The sequence below is a fragment of the Trichomycterus rosablanca genome, chromosome 11 (genome assembly GCF_030014385.1).
Source record: "Trichomycterus rosablanca isolate fTriRos1 chromosome 11, fTriRos1.hap1, whole genome shotgun sequence".
Lineage (NCBI taxonomy): Eukaryota > Metazoa > Chordata > Actinopteri > Siluriformes > Trichomycteridae > Trichomycterus > Trichomycterus rosablanca.
Window position 1 is genome coordinate 5,478,390 of NC_085998.1, and position 21,784 is coordinate 5,500,173.

General features: G+C 41.4%; 1 protein-coding gene across 1 annotated transcript; it reads left to right on the top strand.

Moving 5' to 3' along the window:
- The first annotated feature begins 52 nt into the window (after window positions 1-52).
- dner (delta/notch-like EGF repeat containing) lies at window positions 53-19,948 on the top strand. Its single transcript, XM_063005016.1, has 14 exons — window positions 53-97; window positions 1,837-2,007; window positions 9,047-9,340; window positions 9,422-9,516; window positions 10,950-11,113; window positions 11,268-11,416; window positions 12,615-12,768; window positions 12,893-13,006; window positions 15,166-15,396; window positions 16,901-17,023; window positions 17,142-17,255; window positions 17,347-17,478; window positions 17,890-18,136; window positions 19,491-19,948. Exons 1-14 carry the CDS (start codon window positions 53-55, stop codon window positions 19,600-19,602), a joined length of 2,145 nt encoding a protein of 714 aa, XP_062861086.1. The 3' UTR covers window positions 19,603-19,948.
- Window positions 19,949-21,784: the final 1,836 nt, after the last annotated feature.

Genomic DNA, 21,784 nt, shown 5'->3' on the forward strand with positions numbered 1-21,784 from the left:
GTGGAGCTAAGACACGAAGAGCAGCAAAGCACACACAGGCTGTCCAGTCACCATGGAAACCGCCTCCGTAGTGCTCCAGGAGGAGATGGAGAGCCTGGTGAGAGAACACACTCGGTGTACCACAAGGACAGGTTAGGAGTGATGAGACTCTAAATGAGCTTTGTGAGCGTGCGTGTGTGTTCACTGTGATTCAGCACTGTCCTCCTTCTCCTTCTTACCTCTCGCTACCTGTCGCTCTCGATTGATTGTGTTTATCAAAGCATGATGTTTGTTTGAACAACACCTAAAACCCAAAACGAACACTCCCACTATACTAATGATCCAAGCATGACAACAACTCAGGCTGATACATTATGCAACCACATCACTCTACTTGTCCTACTGGCCTACTACAAATGGGGACTGGGGTATGTCAGTAATATGCTGGAGGAGAATAGCACTCCAACCAACATTTAAAGCCAGCAGGGTCCTGTGATCTGAAAATGTCCACTAATAAAAGATTAAAGGCAGTTGCAGCCTAGCGGCTAATGCCAAGTTCACACTACACGACTTTCCAAGTGGTCAGGTCACTGTACAGTTCACACTACACGACTGGATCTCTTGTAATCAGGAGTCTTTCAAATCTGTGTGGCTTTCACACTACACGACTGATCGGCGATAGGGGGTTTCACACTACACCGTCTATCACCAACTGGAATCGCAGACGAGCTTCTCTGGTCTCCCAAACTATGTTTTGTCACGAAAACAAACATGAGAAGTGACGAGGGGTTTAATGATTCCATGTCCAAAAATGCACGTCAACAAGTAGCGAGCGATCAAAGTTGTTTGTCCGCTGATGTGCAGCATAAAATCAAAGAGAAAAATAAATGAATCTGAGTGGATTTGGCAACGCGACCAGCAGGGATTGTTTTGTTGTGTAGTGAGTTGGAGGTTAATAAATATTTTTTGTAATGGTTTGGCGAGGACGATAAGTTCACAAATTTTGTAAAGCTTGTGTGTGTGTGCCGATGTATTCTGATAGAAAATCATGGCAAAAATCGTGTAGTGTGAACTAGGCATAAGGTGCTGGATTAGTAATCAAAAGGTCACTGGTTCAAGCCTCACCACTGCTAGGTTGCTGCTGTTGGTCCCTTGAGCAAGGCTCTTAACCCTCAGTTGTTTAGAATGTGTACTGTCAAGGTACTGTAAGTCGCTTTGGATAAAAGGCGTCTGCTAAATGCTGAAAATTTAAATGTAGAGGAGGATGAACATACACTGTGTCTTTATCTGTCCACCTACAACCAGCGCTAACAGGGTATGTGTTCCTGTTAAAGAGGCCAGTACATTTAAACAGGATATCAAATCCCAACAACATAGCTGCACCTGCTACCACCCAAACATCATCTAGTGAGTGGGGCTGTTCTTATGGCGGCTGAGTATACTGAGCAACAAATGCACTACAGTTAGTGACTGTGTATATACATCTGTATGGTAGGTGTAGCTCAAATGTACAGTAGGTGTACCTAATAAAGTGGCCTGTGGGTATGTGCAGAATAAATGTATTGACTAGACTACACACTGCTCTGGGAGTATTATGCAGTATGTATAGGGAGAGTATACCGTATGCTATTTCTAGTATAGCCCTTCTATTTCTGTCTCTCTCTCTGTCTCCGCCTCTTAGCCTCAGCATCCACCTCATCCAGCCTTCCTCTCTCATCCACAGATCTCTCTCTCTCTCTCTCTCTCTCTCTCTCTCTCTCTCTCTCTCTCTCTCTCTCTCTCTCTCTCTCTCTCTCTCACACACACACACACACACAGCAGACTCAGAGCTGTTCAGACGGCGAAACCTCTCTGCAGTGTGTGATGGAGCTGCTTGCACTCGTCCTTCCTCTTCTTTTCTTCCTCACACAGACGACCTCTTTGGACCTGTGCGAGGGGTCACCATGTTTAAATGGAGGAGTATGTGAACATGTGGAGGATGGATACACCTGTACCTGCACCACTGAATACACTGGGGCAAACTGCCAGGTATGTGTGCACATCCGTGTGTGTGTGTGTGTATTAGTGCTCATGCGCTGTAAATGTAGAGGAGAACGTTGTTATAGCAACAGAACAGAACCGAAGATAGACTGTGTGTGTGTGTGTGTGTGGTTGGAGCATATTGTTTGTTGTCACTTGAACGTAGGTAAATGTAAAATGTCTGTTTTTACATGAGGGGAATTTTAAAGAAAGCATATATTTTATTAATAACTTGTATATTACGACAGTATATTGTCTAAGCAATTGAGGGTTAAAGGCCTTGCTTAAGGGCCCAACATTGGCAACCTGGCAGTGGTGGGGCTTAAACCAGCAACCTTTTGATTACTAGTCCAGTATCTTAACCACTAGGCTACAGCTGCCCTTAACTGCCCTTGGTACCTTATTATTTCCTCATTTATTCATTCATTTATTGAATAGCTCCATTGGTCACATTCCTATTCAATCACACTCATTGCTTTAAATACTTCAGCAAATTTAACAACTGGTATGTATAAGGAAGGTGAGAGAGAACCAGATTAGGCCATTGTCATTCTGTGACACACGCATTGTCTGCATAGTTGTGCTTTAGGACTGTTACCAGTACACATTAGTGCATTTGTGTGGCCTGAGACAGCAGCTTTTAAATACTGATGCAGCTCATTGCGGTCCAGCTTAGAGATACTTGTACAAATGGTGATGCTTGTTCATTTCAATATAAAACCGCTCCTACACAGTGACTAACAAGTTACAATCAGACCATATCAATCCATCTTGATCCCTCTGATTGTGAAAAGTCACGTCCTGAGCATTTCCCCTGAGCACATCCTTACAAACCAGTACACCAGTATGCCTAGCAATACATTAAGAATGAATCAAAAAGGGTTCGTTGTGATGTCATAAGATTAAGAGAGAACTGCCACTTGGCTATTTTTTAACAGCAGAAAGATTTTTATTCCTTCTCAAAACTATTAATAAGAAGAAGCCAAATAAACTGGACCAACTCTAATATATCCCCCACATCCTGGTTTATCCTGCTGTGTTGATTCTTGGTAGTTGAGCTCTGCAGCTGTATGATACGCACAGTGATGCCAATGTTCTCATAAATAGTTTTTACGTTGCTCAGGTGGCGCAGCGGTAAAACACACTAGCACGCCAGAGCTGACATTTTGAACTGATCGGTTTGAAACTCAGCTCTGCCATCCGGCTGGGATGACTTTGCGAATCATGACCTCTGCTGGCTGATTGATGGCGCCTGCACAGAGTCGAGGAATAATGCTGATCAGGGTGTGGCTCTCTCCCTTGCATAAAGCTGATCCGCATATGAACTCGCCTTGTGCAGGTAAAAAGATGCAGTCGGCTACTGCGCATGTGTCGGAGTGGGCTTGTGACAGTCTCGCTCTCCTCAATCGGGGTGGGGGTCAGCACCAGTGGAGAGGAAGCATAATGCAACTGGGTAAAATTTGGGCACGCTAAAAACCGGGAGAAAATGCATTAAAACAATTGTTTTGACATACACTGCACTGCATTTTTTTGAAGTTCTTGCAATGTGCAGTCCTGTCTGGGAGTCTAAACTGGGCCAGTGACGTCACTGTGTCTGCAGAGTAGAACCTGAAGGTGCATGAAAAGCAGTCTGGGAAATATAGCTCTGTTTGCTTCCTTGTATCTGACAGGCACAGTGACTGCACTTCACCAACTCTAGGGGGTAAATAAACCCCCTCTTTATGATTAAAATAAGTTGGATGTAACTGTCCCTCTTTAAGATAGAGAATCATTTAGAACCAGGTGATCCAGCCTGTGATTTACAGGACTTACGGCTGCAGGTTCTAAAACACATCTAGTAAAATGATAATGTTTGTCTCTGTCCTTGTCATTGGTCACTGAATACTGTACATACATACATGCACACGTCCATACATTTTCTATATATTGCCTGTATATAGTCTTATAGTTTGTATATTTTTGTGTTTTTATGTTCTTGTGCATTGTCTGCAACTTGTACATTGCTTGTATACTGGATTGATACTAGAGAGATACCATCAGCAGGAACCAAATTCCTTGTGTGTATCCACATACTTGGCCAATAAATCTGATTCTGATTCTGATTGTCATGCTACAAACACTCAGAATAACACTGTGTGTTAATGTGTGTGTGTGTGTGTGTGTGTGTGTGTGTGTGTCTGTGAGTGTAATTTTACCCGTTGACCCATTTACAGAGTGGCTGAGGAACGTATTATATTACTGTCATTTAATTCTTCCATCTTCTCATTCATCCTACTTCAAACTGGTAATACAACAGTGAATCTGATAAGCATACGGCTACGTTTCTATTTTAAAATTTCTTTTTGACTCCCATTCTGTCTCTGAGGGGTTTGGCATGTTTTCCCTGTGTCCACATAGGTGTCGCTTGGTTTTCCTTCCTACCTACCAAAATATGCAAGTAGGTGGATTGGCTGTTTTAAACTATAGTTACGTGTGAGTAAGTAACACAGGGCTGCACAGGGCCCTGCCCTCATGAAACACCTTTGGGATGATTTGGAAGGTTGCTTGTGAGCTAGGCATGTCCAGAGCGGTAGAGAGAACAGAGTGGCGACACTCCCATAGGGAACCGTTGGAAAGGGGGCGGGACATTTTTTCTGCCCAGCTTCCGGGTTGTGGAGCTCTGTATAGTTCCAAACAACCCATAGAGCCCCATTCATTTCCACTACTTATCAAACATTTTTAGCTGTATGTTGCTTTGTTTTAAAAAAATTATGAATTTAATGTCATTAATATACTTAATACTGTTATTGTTTAGCATTTGCTCAGCACTAAATGTTACATGTTTATCTTAATTAATAGGTATAACCCAATTTAGCTTAGTCAGTTAAGCTTAATTAATGACACACGAGTCTTTTCACCTAAAATGAGTTGATTAATCAAGAGTCTTGTTACAGAAATGATCATAAAACATTAGAACCACAATAAATCATTATACTTTTACTTTCATACTTAAGTACATTTGAAGGTAAATTTAGTTTAGTACTTTAGTGGAGGTAAAGAGTATTTTTACTTTTACTACTACTTTTACTGGAGTAATATGTTACCTTGGATATCTCTACTTTAACTCAACTACATGGTTTGTCTACCTTGTCCACCACTTACATTAGACAAAATGAACTAGTGCATATTCATAATGAATTCATTAATGTATTACATGTAGGAATCAATTATTAATCACTCATGAAATAAGAGATGAATGAATGCTTTTTCATGTACCTGCACTATAATGTTTTTGGTACGGTAATGTGTTTATCAATCTGTTCATTCAGTGCAGGTAAACCTTATGAATCCAGCACATGACTTAGTGTTTAGCAAAAATGATTATTATTATGAATCCTCAGGAAAGTGAAGGGAGATTAGTTTATGCAAAAAACAAAACATAAAAAACTTTAATGTCTATACTGTATATTGTCTCTACTACTTAAGGATATCGCATTATGTAATGTATGCTAATATAATGTACTGTGTGTTAACAAGAACGACCTATTAACAAGTCATTATAAACATCAATCTTCCACTTTATATACCAAATTGACATTAAAGCAGATGCAGTAAATGTAAACGCAGTTGAAAATACCCAGAAATTGTACAAATGTTTATTATTTGCCGTTTAATATTTCATTTACTGCTGCCTGTCCCATTTGAGAACATGACAGCGCCGGGTTTGTTTGGAACTATTGAGGGTTACATGAACCACGTGACCGCGTAGCGGCGAGATCAAGGAGTGTCGCAACTCTCTCTATCTACGGCTCTGGGCATGTCCAAAATTACTAGCTGGCCTCACAAATTTTGCTATAACCGAATCAGTACAAACTCCCACAGACACACTCCAAAATCTTGTGGTAAGTTTTCCCAGAAGGTTAGAAGCTAAAAATGGCCTGAGGAGGGGTATTGTCTTCAAATTAATGCCCATGATTTTGAAATGGGATAGAAAGAAGCTTGTGCTCAGGTGTCCACATTTTGGTCATGCTGTGCTTTTTAATTTAACCTGTTACAGAGCGCTGAGAATTAGCACTTTTACAAGTGTGATTTTAAACAACTAACCAGACAGTGGACAGAGAAACAGCATCAGTAAAGTGGAACAGTGGGCGCAGGTGGAAGCATAAGTAGCTCAGCCCCAAAAATACCCACAGAACTGAATATTCTGTTTATGGTGGAGCTTCACATTGCTCTAGTTTACAGAAACATCAACAATCATCTAAAGCTGACCTGCACTGATTCATGATTCTACAATGAAAACATTATGGACCTTTGGTGACTGTTACAGTGTAAATCAGAAACATCTGATCATCATCAGAACTCTAATTACTCTCTCATATTCATGAGGAACGAGGTTTTGCTCTGAAGGTTGTTTAGGTGGAGTAGCAGTAAGTTCCTGTCCTGATCAAGGGTAGAATTAATTCTAAATAAAAGTCTGTGATGATAAAGCTCAGGGATATGATGTTCTTTCTCTCTCCTTCATTTATCTTTTCTCCTTTGCTCTCCCCCTCTCTCCTTTAACGTCATGCTGACGTTACACATCCCGCTCCCAAAGCTCAGTCCTGACGCACACTGACCCGGCTCTGCTGCTCTCTGATTGGTCGACCGAGGGACTGATGATGCCGGGATTGGTTAGCAGAATTTTGTGCAGTCATGATGATGTCACACAGTCTTTGCTGTGGAGTCTCTGTAATAATGAAATACACCCCAGCTCAGTGTCTCTGCTGCATGCTAACGATCTCAACTTGGTACCCGAGCTCATAGCATGTCACTAATCTAATGCATCAAAATGAGATTTGGCGGTTTGTCTACAGGAATGTTTATCAATGTAACATCACACACAGCAGAGACACTAGGCTTTTACAATGTGTGCTGCTGCCCTGTTTCAGGGCGGGCTCTGAACCCACTGGGATCCTGATGGGGATTAAGTGGTTACTGAAGATAAAGAAATAAATGAATTCATTAAGTTTTGTAAATAATATTTGCAAATTGGGCACAGTAGCACAGCAGCACTAAATTCCACAAGCGCACTATTGGGTTTGATTCCCAGTTGTGCTATTGATTGGTCAGGCATCTGCATACACACGATTGACTATGGCTATAAGAGGTGGTGGGTGGCCGAGGCCATGGAATGTGTGTTACTGTGTGGTGTCCAGTGATTCCAGGGAAACCATAACCCAGACAAAGTGTTGTTAAAACATGAAACTGAAATAAATAAATAAATGTTTGCAAATAGCAAGGAGAGTGGCAGGTAGCAGCTAATTAGCCTAGAATTTTATTATTAGACTCTCAATATCTTATCACATTTATCTTTTTAGGGTGATGCTACTAAGTGACGTGTAATCCCATCAGACAGTGATGCTATTTGTCTATCACAGGTTTTACAGTTTCAATTGTTTCAATAGGAAATAAATTATAGTAACTGTATTGCTAGGACTTTAATGGTCTAACTCCAGACTCGAATAATAAAATTGCCTTTACTTTAAGCTGGCTGGCATGCTAAGTTACTAAAGCTAAAAATCTGTATCTGGCACTGGTATATAGAGGACAAATTTAACATACTATTTAGTACAAGTGTACGTGGTTAAAGTTTGTTTATTATTAGGATTTTAATGTCATGTTTTACACGTTGGTTACATTCAACGGTAGTTACTCATTACACTCATTACATTAAGATTCATCAGTTCACAAGGTAATGTCGAAAACAGTCATGGACAATTTAGTGTCTCCAGTTCTCCTCACTTGCACGTCTTTGGACTGTAGGAGGAAACCGGAGCACCCGGAGGAAACCCACACAGACACTGGGAGAACATGCAAACTCGAATCCAGGACCTTCTTGCTGTGAGGCGACAGTGCTAAAAAGAATAAAAGATAAGAAATACTCAGCAAGTCTTTGTTTTAAAAATGTGCTGTAAGCAAAAATACATTTAAGCATAAGGGCAGACTCTTCTCTATACTGGATTTTAGAAGATGAGTGTATGGGATGGTGAGGTGCGATGTTCACTTTGTCCCAAGTGCTTCAGTCCAGAGGTGAGATTTTATGATTCAGTAAAAAAGTGCAAATGAAAATTCCCGGGAGGTTAAAACACACTGCTGATTTGAGTGAGCTTCGGTTTGAGCATGCTCATGTGCATTAATGTGACACATTGATTTATTCTCACTACGACCTTCAGAACAAACTTCACTCTTCTAAAACATGTCATTGTTATTATCATAAAATTATAACGTTGAATATATGATAGATAGATAGATAGATGGATGGATGGATGGATGGATGGATGGATGGATGGATGGATGGATGGATGGATGGATGGATGGATGGATGGATGGATGGATGGATGGATGGATGGATGGATGGATGGATGGATGGATGGATGGATGGATGGATGGATGGATGGATAGATAGATAGATAGATAGATAGATAGATAGATAGATAGATAGATAGATAGATAGATAGATAGATAGATAGATAGATAGATAGATAGATAGATAGATAGATAGATAGATAGATAACTTTATTAATTCTATAGGGAAAGTCAGTTATTACAGCAGCTCCAGTACATTAAAGCAAAAAGTATTAAAGTACAGAGAATTAAAGTACAAAAGTATAAAAGTACAAAGAATTAAATACACAAGTAATGTTGTACACACTATGTAATTGAATAAATATAATAAAAAAGAGTAGTATGTCATATAAAAAAAAAACTAAGAAGTATCCTGGCATTAAATATTTAGATGAGATATGTAATGTGATATACTAAGCTGTAGTAGTGTTAAATAACAACAGACATGTAGTATAGTCTTTAGTCTTTATGAACAGAGTGCTAGAGCATGCTCCATGGATCTGTCCTGATAGTGGTTTAGTGTTCGATGATGTCCCGAACTAGTGAATTGTTATATGTGTCTGATCATTACAGTAATGTATTCATACTGTATGATTTATTACAGTATGATGCTCTAAATCACTCCGATATTGAAGCTCAAGCTCACTGACATTTGTATTCTGTGTTTATGGATCTTCTTTCTCAGTACTTAGTCGACCTCTGCGCCTCTGACCCCTGTCTCCATGGTAACTGCACACGTGATGGTGCGGGGTTCGTCTGTACCTGCAGTGATGGGTACACAGGGGAAAGGTGCGACCGACCAGCTTCAACATTTGACCTGGACGAGGCCGGCTGGGACTTGGCGGCTACCCCGGCTACCACCACTCAGCCATCTCAGCCAATCACAGAGCTCAGCGACACACAGGCCACGCCTACATTGCAGCCATGGCAACCACAGCCTGGACAGAAAGCGGAGATGATTCAATGGGAGGAACTACAGGTGTGTGTGTGAGCAGTTGTGATTTCATTATCACATGCATGTGTCCTTACGTGTGTGTGTGTGTGTGTGTGTGTGTTTTAGATCTCTGATGGATCGGAGTGTGTGAGCATTGCAGGAACTGAATCTGCTGGTATGATGACGGTTACCATGGAGATCCCTGAAGGAACTGCAGTAAAGTAAGTTATGTTTATACTAACTACAGTATACACCGATCCACCATAACATTAAAACCACCTCCTTGTTTCTACACTCACTGTCCATTTTATCAGCTCCACTTAACACATAGAAGCACTTTGTAGTTCTACAATTACTGACTGTAGTCCATCTGTTTCTCTGCATGCATTGTTAGCCTCCTTTCACCCTGTTCTTTAATGGTCAGGACCCCCACAGAGCAGGTATTATTTAGGTGGTGGATCATTCTCAGCACTGCAGTGACACTGACATGGTGGTGGTGTGTTAGTGTGTGTTGTGCTGGTATGAGTGGATCAGACACAGCAGTGCTGCTGGAGTTTTTAAACACCTCACTGCCACTGCTGGACTGAGAATAGTCCACCAACCAAAAATATATTTAGCCAACAGCGCCCCGTGGGCAGCGTCCTGTGACCACTGATGAAGGTCTAGAAGAAGACCGACTCAAACAGCAGCAATAGATGAGCGATCGTCTCTGACTTTACGGGTGCACTGGTCTGTAAAATACAATTGTCCGAAACAGCTAGGTTTTTTTCCAGGGGTGTGAAAATATATGAAAACACAGCACTAAGGTCCACAAAAGTGCTAAACATGCACATATGATAAACAGTAAAATGAACAATGTACATAGATATGTAAATATGAAATGTAAAACTTGTTTGGAGTCTGAAGCTCTGCTGGTGGCTACTGGGGCGACGCTGGTGCATAACTAAGCTCTAGAACTTAAGCATAAAACACAGAGAAAAAGGCGAGAACAAAGCGAGTCTCCTGGCAAAATAAAGCCTATCACTCATGTAAACAGAGATGTGTGCCGGGTAGAGGACAATTACTGAACTACTGGTCTTATAATGCTTCTCCTGGGAATCCAGACCGGTCATTTGGTTTTCCAGATTTTGTCTGTTGAATCCGAAATCCGTTAAATAGAAGTCCATTAAATCAAGGTTCCACTGTAATAAAATTTGCAAAATTGACTGTAACTGTGTTGAACTGAACTATATCGTGTCTAACCTGCAACTACTTGTACTGTCATGAATGGAACCAAATTGTAAAGCAAGACATTAAAGTGATTCTAAACAAATAAATATTGGTGGTCAGTTTAATATTAAACAATAAATAGAAAGATTTAACCAGTGGGGAGCAGAAAGTGTTTTAGTCCCACTCCAAGTTGCAACTGTTAATAGGACTGTCGAAGGTTCCTCACTGCCGCTACAGTTGTGGTCTTTGCTGGTGAAAAAATGCAGTTGGTGACTGAAATTGTGTCAGCGGGGGTGTGTGATAGTCTGTGACTATCCTCGTGTATGTGTATAAAAGTACAAATTATAGGAAAATTGATGATTTTAAAAGAATGATTATATTTTTATGTATTCAGCACTGCAACCATCAACATTAATAATGTTATATAATAATCATGTGTTTGTAGGTTGGTACTGAACGCTAGCGGTGCTGCAGCGCTGTGGCGTGTTGGTGTTCTCGGATTTGATCAGTGTTCAGTATCAGACGGATCAGTGGTTTGGTTTCAACAGGACTTTAACGGCCTTGTCATCTCTGATCAATTATTGCCGCTTGGACAGAACTACTTTATCAGTAAGTGCTCCAAAAATTTTTTTTTTTCCAGCACTAGAGCTTCAGGCAACAGCAGCTCACACAGTCTGTTTTTTATTCCTATTTTGTTTAAATTCTTTCAAAAACTGGTTGCTGTGTAATATACATGTACATGACTTTCTGTGTTTGTGTGTAGCTGTGATGCATGTTGGCGCCCCCTCTGGACTGGAGGTCACTCTGCGACTGCAGCTCACTGTAAAGTCTAGCGTTTGTTTGGAGGCAGGCACCAGCTTCACTGACCCACAATGCACTGGGAAAGGAGAGTGCATTACACAACCTACTTTGGTAAAAGATCATTTCATATCGTTTACATCCCACTTTTAATCTTTACTTTTTCTCCCCCTTTTAGCGCATCCAATTGTTCAGTTTGCATCGTGCTTCCTCTCTATCTATGCCGAACCCTGCCCTGACTGAGGAGATCGAAACTAACCCATATCCCCTCCGAAACATGGGCAGCAGCCGGATGCATTTTTGCCACCCACACATTGATGAGTTTGGCGCCACCTAGCTTTGCATGCGGAGAGACATACCCTAAGGGCCCTCTTCCTCATCTCTGTGCAGGCGCCTCTAATCAGCCGGCAGAGCTCGTAATCGCATTCTGACTGAGAGAGACCCACATCCTGTTCTTTGTCCCACCCCCCAACTGAGCAACCAGCCAATCGTTGCTCATACAACCACTCAGCCTTGAACCGGTAAGGCAAAGCTGGATTCGATACAACGTACTCAGAATCCAGCTCTGGTTGCAGCGTGTCTTTTTTTTTTTTTACCGCTGCGCCACCTGAGCGGCTACTAGATAGTGGGTTAAAATACCAGTAAACATGTCAACACCTGAACTCAGTCAGTGGGATTTGCTTTCATTTAACAGGCTAAAGATAGGCCTGCTGTTGGCGATCAAATTCATCCACATTGGAAGAGGTTGAGGTGATGACTTTGCAGCACTGTCAGCTCCCTCAATATATGAAGCTCTCTTTTTTAAGCTCACTTTGTGCACGAGGGTAGATTTAATCAGTAAAGATTTATCAAGCTGTATGCTTAAGCTACAAGTACTAGATACTTACCCACAGTATCTGCACCACCACACTATGTGTACAGGCAGGTAGTGTTCTCCTGCTTGTGAGATGGTATTACTGGTTTTATGACCAAGCTTTTGTTGCTCCTAGACATTTTCACTATCCAGTAAAGACAGTTGAGCCGAGCTGATCTAGTATGTGTAGATTTGATGAACAAATAAGTGGTGGTGGCATTCTTAAAGGTTCCTGAACTCATCAGTAGGGTCCATAACATGGCTGTATGTGAGGTGACTCAGCATTTAAAATACTGGACTAGTTATCAAAAGGTTGCTGTTTTAAGCCCCACCAATGCCAAGTTGCCACTTTTGGGTCCCTGCGCAAGGCCCTTAACCCGTCATTGCTTGCACTTTGATTAGCTGCAGTTGTCAGTGTGTGGTGTTAGGATGACAAATGTGTGTGTGTGTGTGTTGCAGAGCATGTTTTATTGCCAGTGTGAGGTTGGTTACTCGGGAGCATTTTGTGAGGAATTTGACGCTTGTTTGTCAAATCCTTGTGAGAACAATGGAACCTGCAGTGACATCACACAGAGACATGAAGGACACAACTACACCTGTACCTGCCCACCAGGTGTGTGTGTCTCAACCTGATCATTTTCCGCCAGAATAAATTATATTGAAACGTGTAGCTTATGAGAAATGTGTTTATATTCTTGCGTGTATGTGTGTGTGTGTGTGTGTGTGTGTGTGTGTAGGATTTGAAGGTGAGCGCTGTGAGTTTCAGTTAAATTACTGCGCTTCAGAGCCCTGCAAGAATGGAGCGACCTGCACCAACACACCAGACGGCCCACAATGCACCTGCACAGAAGGTATATGTGCACACACACACACACATTAAACATGCCAACAACAGGCAGAAAAGTCTTGAAATGAGTGATTCATTCTCTTTGAATGACTCATCTGACTCAGCGAATCAATTTGCAGGCTCAAGTGGATCAAAGATTTTAATCATTATAAGATTTAATCTCACCCATGTCGTCTAAATTATAGTTTACAGGTTCTGCCTGTTATCAGCCTGGTAAATGACAAATCTGTGTAACAGTTAAAGCTGAAGTGAGGAATTAAGTGAGTCAAACGTACCACAGTTAAATAGGTAGTGTGAACATACTGAATCGCTAAAGTGAGTTGCAGTTTGTAGGACTAGGTTAACCAAAGCAGTGTAGTACAGGGGTATCTTGTAACTCAACGTTCCCTAAACTCAAAATCTTTGAAACTCAACGCCCTTTGTCGAGAAACTCACCGTTTCCCTTAAACTTGCTGATTTGTTCAGCGCTCGGCTTGAGCGGTGCGAAAAAACGTCATCAAAGTGTGAAAATGAGACAAATCTGTATTTGTGTGGAATAACCATCACATCCAGTCTGAAAGCTCCACATGTATCTGTGTTTATCTGGATTTTCCTCACTGTTTCACTTTAAAACTTGTGTTACAGCTCGAGATTCTGAGAGAATCAGCTTTTCCGAGAGTCTAAAATGCTTATTGTAAAAAAAAAAAGCTTAATGTATTAAAAGAAAGACATAGAAACACTACACTTCTCACTACAATTATTACTGCTCATAAATTCTCTACACGATTATGAAGCATCAGGAAACAATTAAGAATTAGAGGTAAACTGCAGGTTTTATTGTATTTTTTATTGTATGTTAGTGTTTTTATATTATATTTGTGTTATTTTCAGTGTATAAGTGTCAAAAACAACCTCATTATTTTACATTAGCCTAAAATATATGCAGTTTTACAGGACCATGGACGCATTAACAGGTTTCCCAAACATCCTTATGGGAAAAATACCCTAAAACTCAACGTCTTTTAAACTGGACGCCACTCCCACTCATCGTCTTGTTGGAAGATGCTGGGCGTCCCTGGAAAAGACGACGTCTTGAAGGCAGCACATGTTGCTCTAAGATCTCAATGTACTTTTCTGCATTAATGCTGCATCACAGAGTGTAAATGACCTTTACCAAGGGCACTGACACACCCCCATGCCATGACAGACCCAGGCTTTTGGACTAACAGTCTGGATGGTCCTTTTCGTCTTTGGTCTGGAGCGCACGGCGTCCATTTTTTCCAAAAAAGACCTGGAATGCTGATTCAGTACACATTTCCACTGTGTGATGGTCCATTCTAGATGCCTTTGAGCCCAGAGAAGTTGACGCTGCTTCTGGACATGGTTAACATAAGACTTTTTTGCACAGTAAAGTTTTAAGTATCATTTGTGCATGACACTCCGTATTGTAGAGCTTGATAAAGGTTTGATAAACTAATCCCTCACCCGTGTGGTTATATCAGCTATTGTTGAGTGGAGGTTCTTGATGCGGTGCCGTCTGAGGGATGGAAGATCAGGCGTTCAGCTTAAGCCTGCGTTCTTGGCCTTTATGCACTGAAATTCCTCCTGATTTCTTAAATCATTTAATGCTATTATGCACTGTAGAGGGAGAAAGATGCAAATTTCTTTCCAATCTTTCTTTGAGGTTCATTGTTTTTAAACATTTCATTAAGGAACACTGCATTTTTATTTTACTTGCATTTTCCATACAGTCCCAACTTTTTCTGATTTGGGGTTAAACATTGATAGAATCAAATCTTAAAATTGAGTCACATGTGGAATGTGGAATGTGGAATTAAAAGAAATTAATTTTGGTTTTGTCCCTTATTTACTCAGATCAGTTGAAGTGAGTCAGATTAAATCAGTTGAAGTGAGTTGTTGAGTAAATCAGCCGTTGTTGATGATGTGTCCTTGTTAATATAAATCACTGACTCAGCTCTTTTACACATCGCTTTATGCTCTGCAGAAATATTCTTTATTTATGTAGCTATTTCTGTCCTGACTCATGTGGGCTTTGTCCTGATTTATGTCCTTTCTAACTGTGTCACCTACTTACTTATTTGAATCTTCCTGTCCTGCTCTTCTCTCTGGAGACGCTGCGTCTTCAGCTCAAATCCAGACTTTTCACTGAAAGTCTCTCTGCAGGGTACCGTGGCAGTGTGTGTGAGGTGATGATCGACCCCTGTGTGTCCGGTCCGTGTCACAATAACGGGACCTGTTACCTGCAGGCCGGTGGGCGGGGCTTCAGCTGTGCCTGTCCTCCTGGATTTACTGGACACACCTGTGCTCAGCTTGTCGATTTCTGCTCGCTTAACCCGTGTGCACATGGGGTGTGTCGTAATGTTGGAACCAGCTATAGGTGTCTGTGTGTACCAGGTAAGTGTCTTTCACACACACATACACACACACACACACACACACACACACACAGTAAACAAAAAAGTTCTAATTAATGAAATGAAGAACCATGGGGGGTGCTGGAGCCTATCCCAGCTCTCAGTAGGCGCAAGGCACACAGAAACACCCTGGACCAGTACACTGCAGGGCAGACATACAAACACACACATATACACACAAGGTCAATTTTATTACCTCGAATTAACCTGACTGCATGTCTTTGGACTGTGGGAGGAAACCGGAGCACCCAGAGGACACAGGGAGAACGTACAAACTTCACACAAAAAGGACCCAGACAGCTTCACCTGGGAATCGAACACAGGATCTTCTTGCTGCGAGGCAACAGTGCTAGCCCCCCAAAAATCATGAATAAAGATCATTAATAAATAATAAAGATCACTTTTTAAATTTCATTTTTCTCCACTTTATCGTGGTCAGGGTTGCAGCAGCTCTTGCTCCACCAGATAACATTATGGACGGCTAGTCAGGAACACCCTGAATAGGTTGCTGGGCTTTAGTCAACTGACCCTCCTTCTCAATCATGTCTGTGTAGATGCTCAGTCTGCCTGTAACTACATTAAAAAATAGTCTTCTATCAGGCATTAAGTGCTAGCATGCTCTATGTTACCTGCTCTTCAGCTTTGGTAGGAATGTGCCCACCGTGCCCTCATATTACTGTTTTTGTCTGACATGAAAGTGGAACTTGATGTGGTCCTCTGCTGTTAAGGTCTGTCCACTTCAAGGATCAACATGTTGTTGAATCTAAGGTGCTTTTCTGATAACCAGAGTTATAAATTCCTTGGGGCGGCACGGTGGCTAAGTGGGTAGCACTCTCGCCTCACAGCAAGAAGGTCCTGGGTTCCATTCCCGGTCCAGGTCCTTTCTGTGTGGAGTTTGCATGTTCTCCCCGTGTCTGGGTTTCCTCTGGGTGCTCCGGTTTTCTTCCCACAGTCTATAAACATGCAACCAGGCTAATTGGAGACACTGAATTGTCCTATAGGTACCTAGCCGCTAGGATGCATAAACCAGTGCATTGTAGTGCCCGGATAAATAGGGAGGGTCGTGTCAGGAAGAAAAAACTGTGCCAAATCAACAATGTGGATCACGATCTGCCGACGACCCCTAACGGGAGCAGCTGAGGAAACAGAGAGTTATAAATTCCTCACTGATCTTTTTCATCAACAAGCTGTTTTTGCTTACAGAATTGCCACTTACTTGATGTTTATGGGATTTTTCACCATGCTCTTGTAGTTGTAGTAAAACTTAACACACTATCAACATCCCGTCTGCTACCAACAATCATGAAGCCTCGATTAACATCCCACAGATCAGATTTATTCTTTACTCAGATTCTTAATCTGTGTCAGTAGGATTTTATACACTGTGCTGCTGCTACGTGACTGACTGAATGAATAATGGCATGAATGAATTTAGGTGTTCCTAATAAAGTGGCCAGTAAGTGTATACACTCTTTGTCTTCCAGGTTATCACGGGCTATACTGTGAGGAGGAGTATAACGAGTGTCTCTCCGCTCCCTGTTTAAATTTTGCCACCTGTCGAGATCTCATCAATGCTTACGAGTGTGTGTGCACCCCCGCATACACAGGTGTGTTTGTGCTCTTTCCATACGTATATACAGTATATATATATGTATAAGTATGAGGTGTGTTTATATTTATTATATGCGTAATTTATAGTTTTGGGTACATTGTGTGTGTGTGTAGGGAGACACTGTGAGATCTATAAGGATCCGTGTGTGAAGCAGCAGTGTCTGAATGGTGGGCATTGTGAGAAGGGGCGGGGTAATGCCACCTGTGTATGTCCACCTGGCTATACAGGTAAGTGCCTGTACCCTGTACCCATGTGTGTGTGTGTGTGTGTGTGTATTCATGTATTCTGGGTTTCACACACACACTATGTCATTTTCAGGTGAAACCTGTGAGGTCGACATTAATGAGTGTGAGAGTAACCCCTGTCACCATGGCGGGACCTGCACTGACCAATCAAACGGCTTTACCTGTCACTGCCCACCTGGCTGGGTGGGTGGAGCCTGTGAGATCCGTGAGTCTAACTTTATATTTATACACAATCACTTTCATTAAGCATGTTGGCCGTTTATGTGGCACAGCGGTAAATCATGCTAGTCCACTACTGCTGAGAATCCAGGGTTCCGGGTGCCATGCCTGGATAAGATAGGGACTTGTAGCATAGCGGTTAAGGTACTGGACTAGAAAGTAGAAGGTTCAAACCCCACCACTGCCAGGTTGCCTCTGTTGGGCCCATGAGCAAGGCCCTTAACCCTCAATTGCTTAGACGGAATACTGTAAGTCGCTTTCGATACAAGCGTCATCTAAATGCCGAAAATACAGTTATGCTTAAAAGCCGAATTATCTTAAGTTGTTTTAGCTTGTTGTCGTCAAGTAAACGATTGGAGTAAAATGACTGGATCTATTTTTTATTGTTTGTGATCAGATCTGCAGTGGAAGGCGTCTCGGGTGGTGGATTCTCTTCCTAGCGTTCCCCGTCACTCTCTCTACATCATCATCGGTGCTCTGTGTGTAGCCTTCATCCTCATGCTCATCATCCTCATCGTGGGAATCTGCCGCATCAGCCGTATCGAGTACCAGGCTTCGTCTCGCCATGCCTACCAAGAGTTTTATAACTGCCGCAGTATCGACAGTGACTTCAGCAGTGCCATCGCCAACATACGGCATGCCCGGTACTATTAACGTTAACATTAAAAGTTCATTTCCCCCTTTAGATCCAGATTTTATCTAAGATTTATCTATCTACTGTATCTGTCTGTCTGTCTGTCTGTGTCTGTCTGTCTGTCTGTCTGTCTGTCTGTCTATCTATCTACTGTATGTCTGTCTATCTATCTACTGTATCTGTCTGTCTGTCTGTCTATCTATCTATATATCTATCTATTTTTCATACTGAATCATTTTAAATACCATTATTTAAATGACAAAGGTTACAGTGCTGTGAAAAAGTATTTATCTCCTCACACGATTTCTACTGTTTGTACTAATTTGCCACATTTACATTTCAGATCTCTCAACTAATTTAAAAATAAGATAAAAACACAAAATCCACTTTTTAAATTAACATACCATTATACCATTTACTGAAGATACAGATTTATTCAAAACCTGTATCACCAATGTAAAAAATTAAAAATGCCCCCTAAACCTACTAACTGGTTGTGCCACCGTTGGCAGTAACAACTGCAGTCAAACATTTGTGATATCTTGTGATAACATTTACATTGTCATGAGGGAATTGTAGCACAGTCTTATTTGCACAATTGTTGTAAGTCAGCTACACTGGAGGGTTTTCCAGTCCTGGGAAGGTTCACCAACTGTTCCAACTTATCTCTGTTTGTGGATAATGGTTCTCTCACTGTGGTTCCCTGGAACCCTCAGAGCAGGGGTTGCAACCTTCTGTTGATTATATATATAAGTCATATAACATAAACTGTTAGCATGTACACATATGGACAAAGTATTGGGGCACCACTTCAAATTTTTTGATCCATGTGTTTTAGCCACAACAACTGCTAACGGATGTAAAAAATCAGTTAATACTGAACACTGAACAGCTTCAAAATGAACTGAAACATCAAATGAGGTTTTCTTGTCTATCATCAGTGCCCAGCCATACAAATCAGCTCTTTTGACTGAATGTGAGAAGACTTCTCAGAAGAGTGGCTGTTCTAGCTGAAAAGATCACACAGAGTTTATTCTGTTTTATGCTTTTGGCTATTTAGTGTATGTAGAATCAGTTCATTAAATCAATGAAGTGATATGAACCTGTCCTACCAACACTATATTTGCCGCTCAGGTGGCGCAGCGGTAAAACACACGCTAAACACCAGAGCTGGGATTTCGAATACATTGTATTGAATCTCAGCTTTGCCTGCTGGCTGGGCTGAGCGGCCACATGAACAACGATTGGCCTGTTGTTCAGATAGCGGTGGGATTTATTAATTATACATCAGATCCACAAGACAGAAAAGTACAAAGTTTTTATTTTTATCTTTGTATTTAATTATAAATTTTTTTTTTTTTCAGATTTGGGAAGAAGTCTCGCCCTGCCATGTACGATGCCACGCCCATCCACTATGAAGATTACAGTGCCGATGACAAACCGCTTGTTACACTTATCAAAACTAAAGATCTGTAACACACACACACACACACACACGCACACTGATGGTTCATTATGATGAACTTTTAATACAGGATTCATTATTTAAATAGTAATATAAAGATTAGATGAACTTTGGTATTTAATAGCTCTATTTTATCACTGAAGTCCATATAAAGATTTGAATATAGAGTTAATGTGTGTATTAATAATAATAAATATTATCTATTGTTTATTATCAGAGTGAATAACCAAACAGAAAAATAAATGAATGTTTATAGTTTGCACAGCTAGCGTGTTCGCCTGCAGTACAGCGCTGTATTACAGGCCGTAGCTACGGCTGTGTTCCAAACACTGCAGTTTATTACGAGTTCTTCTGAGATGCCAGCTCGGTTAGTTACACTGTATAATGTTATTTTAGTGTCTGCTTTTTCAAAATGGATTTTAGTCTGATATTATCAATGCATTTATTTCATGAAACCAGGCAGCTTATACACATCTCGACAAAAGGAAGCCTGTTGTTTAAATATCATGTATTGGTATTAATTATTTAGACCTGCAATTTTTCATTAATCTGTGGATGTTTAGCATTATTAATAATAAGGAGCAGATCTGTTATGTAAGTGCTGCCTTTTGCAAGCCCACCCACTTCAGTCAGCATGGCACTGTAGTTTATATATAAGTGATGAATGGTGAGGGCTGGTGAGCGCACAGAAACTTAAAAACCTCAAAACAGATCAAATCAGCTCTACAGAAGAATTCCAGAATTATTTTTAAGGTAAAAGCATAAAATGGAACGTTTGGGCCACTTAAAACATCAGGTAAAACAGCGGTCTGATACACTAGCCCACCACTACTGAGACCTGTGATTGATTTGGACTAACGAGCTTGCTACTACAACAGACTTCATCTGTCTGGTTGAGGCAAATCTAATTGGATGAAATAAATGAATAAATAAATAAATAAATATACAATTTTATCCCCTCACTGAGAACCTTTACTTTAATAGAAACATAATGAAATCTAGATTAATCTTGGTAATATAACATTATCACTTTCTGTAGCTCAACCTGCTTTAACACTGACACACACATACACACACACACACACACACACAGAGCTTTTAAGGATGAAATACAGTAGACCCTTGAGTTACGAACGGTTTACCATACGAACATTTTGGGTTACGAACGATCTTTTTCAACTTAACGTACGAACAATTTTCAGATTACGAACCGAAATTCATCACGTCACGAACAAGTTCACTCTGACCGTCTCTCTCTCTCTCTCTCTCTCTCTCTCTCTCTCTCTCTCTCTCTCTATGTATATATATATATAGGGGTTGGACAAAATAACTGAAACACCTGTCATTTTAGTGTGGGAGGTTTCATGGCTAAATTGGACCAGTCTGGTGGCCAATCTTCATTAATTGCACATTGCACCAGTAAGAGCAGAGTGTGAAGGTTCAATTAGCAGGGTAAGAGCACAGTTTTGCTCAAAATATTGCAATGCACACAACGTTATGGGTGACATACCAGAGTTCAAAAGAGGACAAATTGTTGGTGCACGTCTTGCTGGCGCATCTGTGACCAAGACAGCAAGTCTTTGTGATGTATCAAGAGCCACGGTATCCAGGGTAATGTCAGCATACCACCAAGAAGGACAAACCACATCCAACAGGATTAACTGTGGACGCAAGAGGAAGCTGTCTGAAAGGGATGTTCGGGTGCTAACCCGGATTGTATCCAAAAAACATAAAACCACGGCTGCCCAAATCACGGCAGAATTAAATGTGCACCTCAACTCTCCTGTTTCCACCAGAACTGTCCGTCGGGAGCTCCACAGGGTCAATATACACGGCCGGGCTGCTATAGCCAAACCTTTGGTCACTCGTGCCGATGCCAAACGTCGGTTTCAATGGTGCAAGGAGCGCAAATCTTGGGCTGTGGACAATGTGCAACATGTATTGTTCTCTGATGAGTCCACCTTTACTGTTTTCCCCACATCCGGGAGAGTTACGGTGTGGAGAAGCCCCAAAGAAGCGTACCACCCAGACTGTTGCATGCCCAGAGTGAAGCATGGGGGTGGATCAGTGATGGTTTGGGCTGCCATATCATGGCATTCCCTTGGCCCAATACTTGTGCTAGATGGGCGCGTCACTGCCAAGGACTACCGAACCATTCTGGAGGACCATGTGCATCCAATGGCGGTGCCGTGT

Bases quoted from the DNA above. Each gene is read 5' to 3' on its own strand.
- dner (XM_063005016.1), top strand. From the start codon at position 53: ATGGAAACCGCCTCCGTAGTGCTCCAGGAGGAGATGGAGAGCCTG. The intron at 9,517-10,949 runs GTAAGTTATGTT...ATGTGTTTGTAG, and splicing joins CCTGAAGGAACTGCAGTAAA to GTTGGTACTGAACGCTAGCG. The intron at 15,397-16,900 runs GTAAGTGTCTTT...TTTGTCTTCCAG, and splicing joins TAGGTGTCTGTGTGTACCAG to GTTATCACGGGCTATACTGT.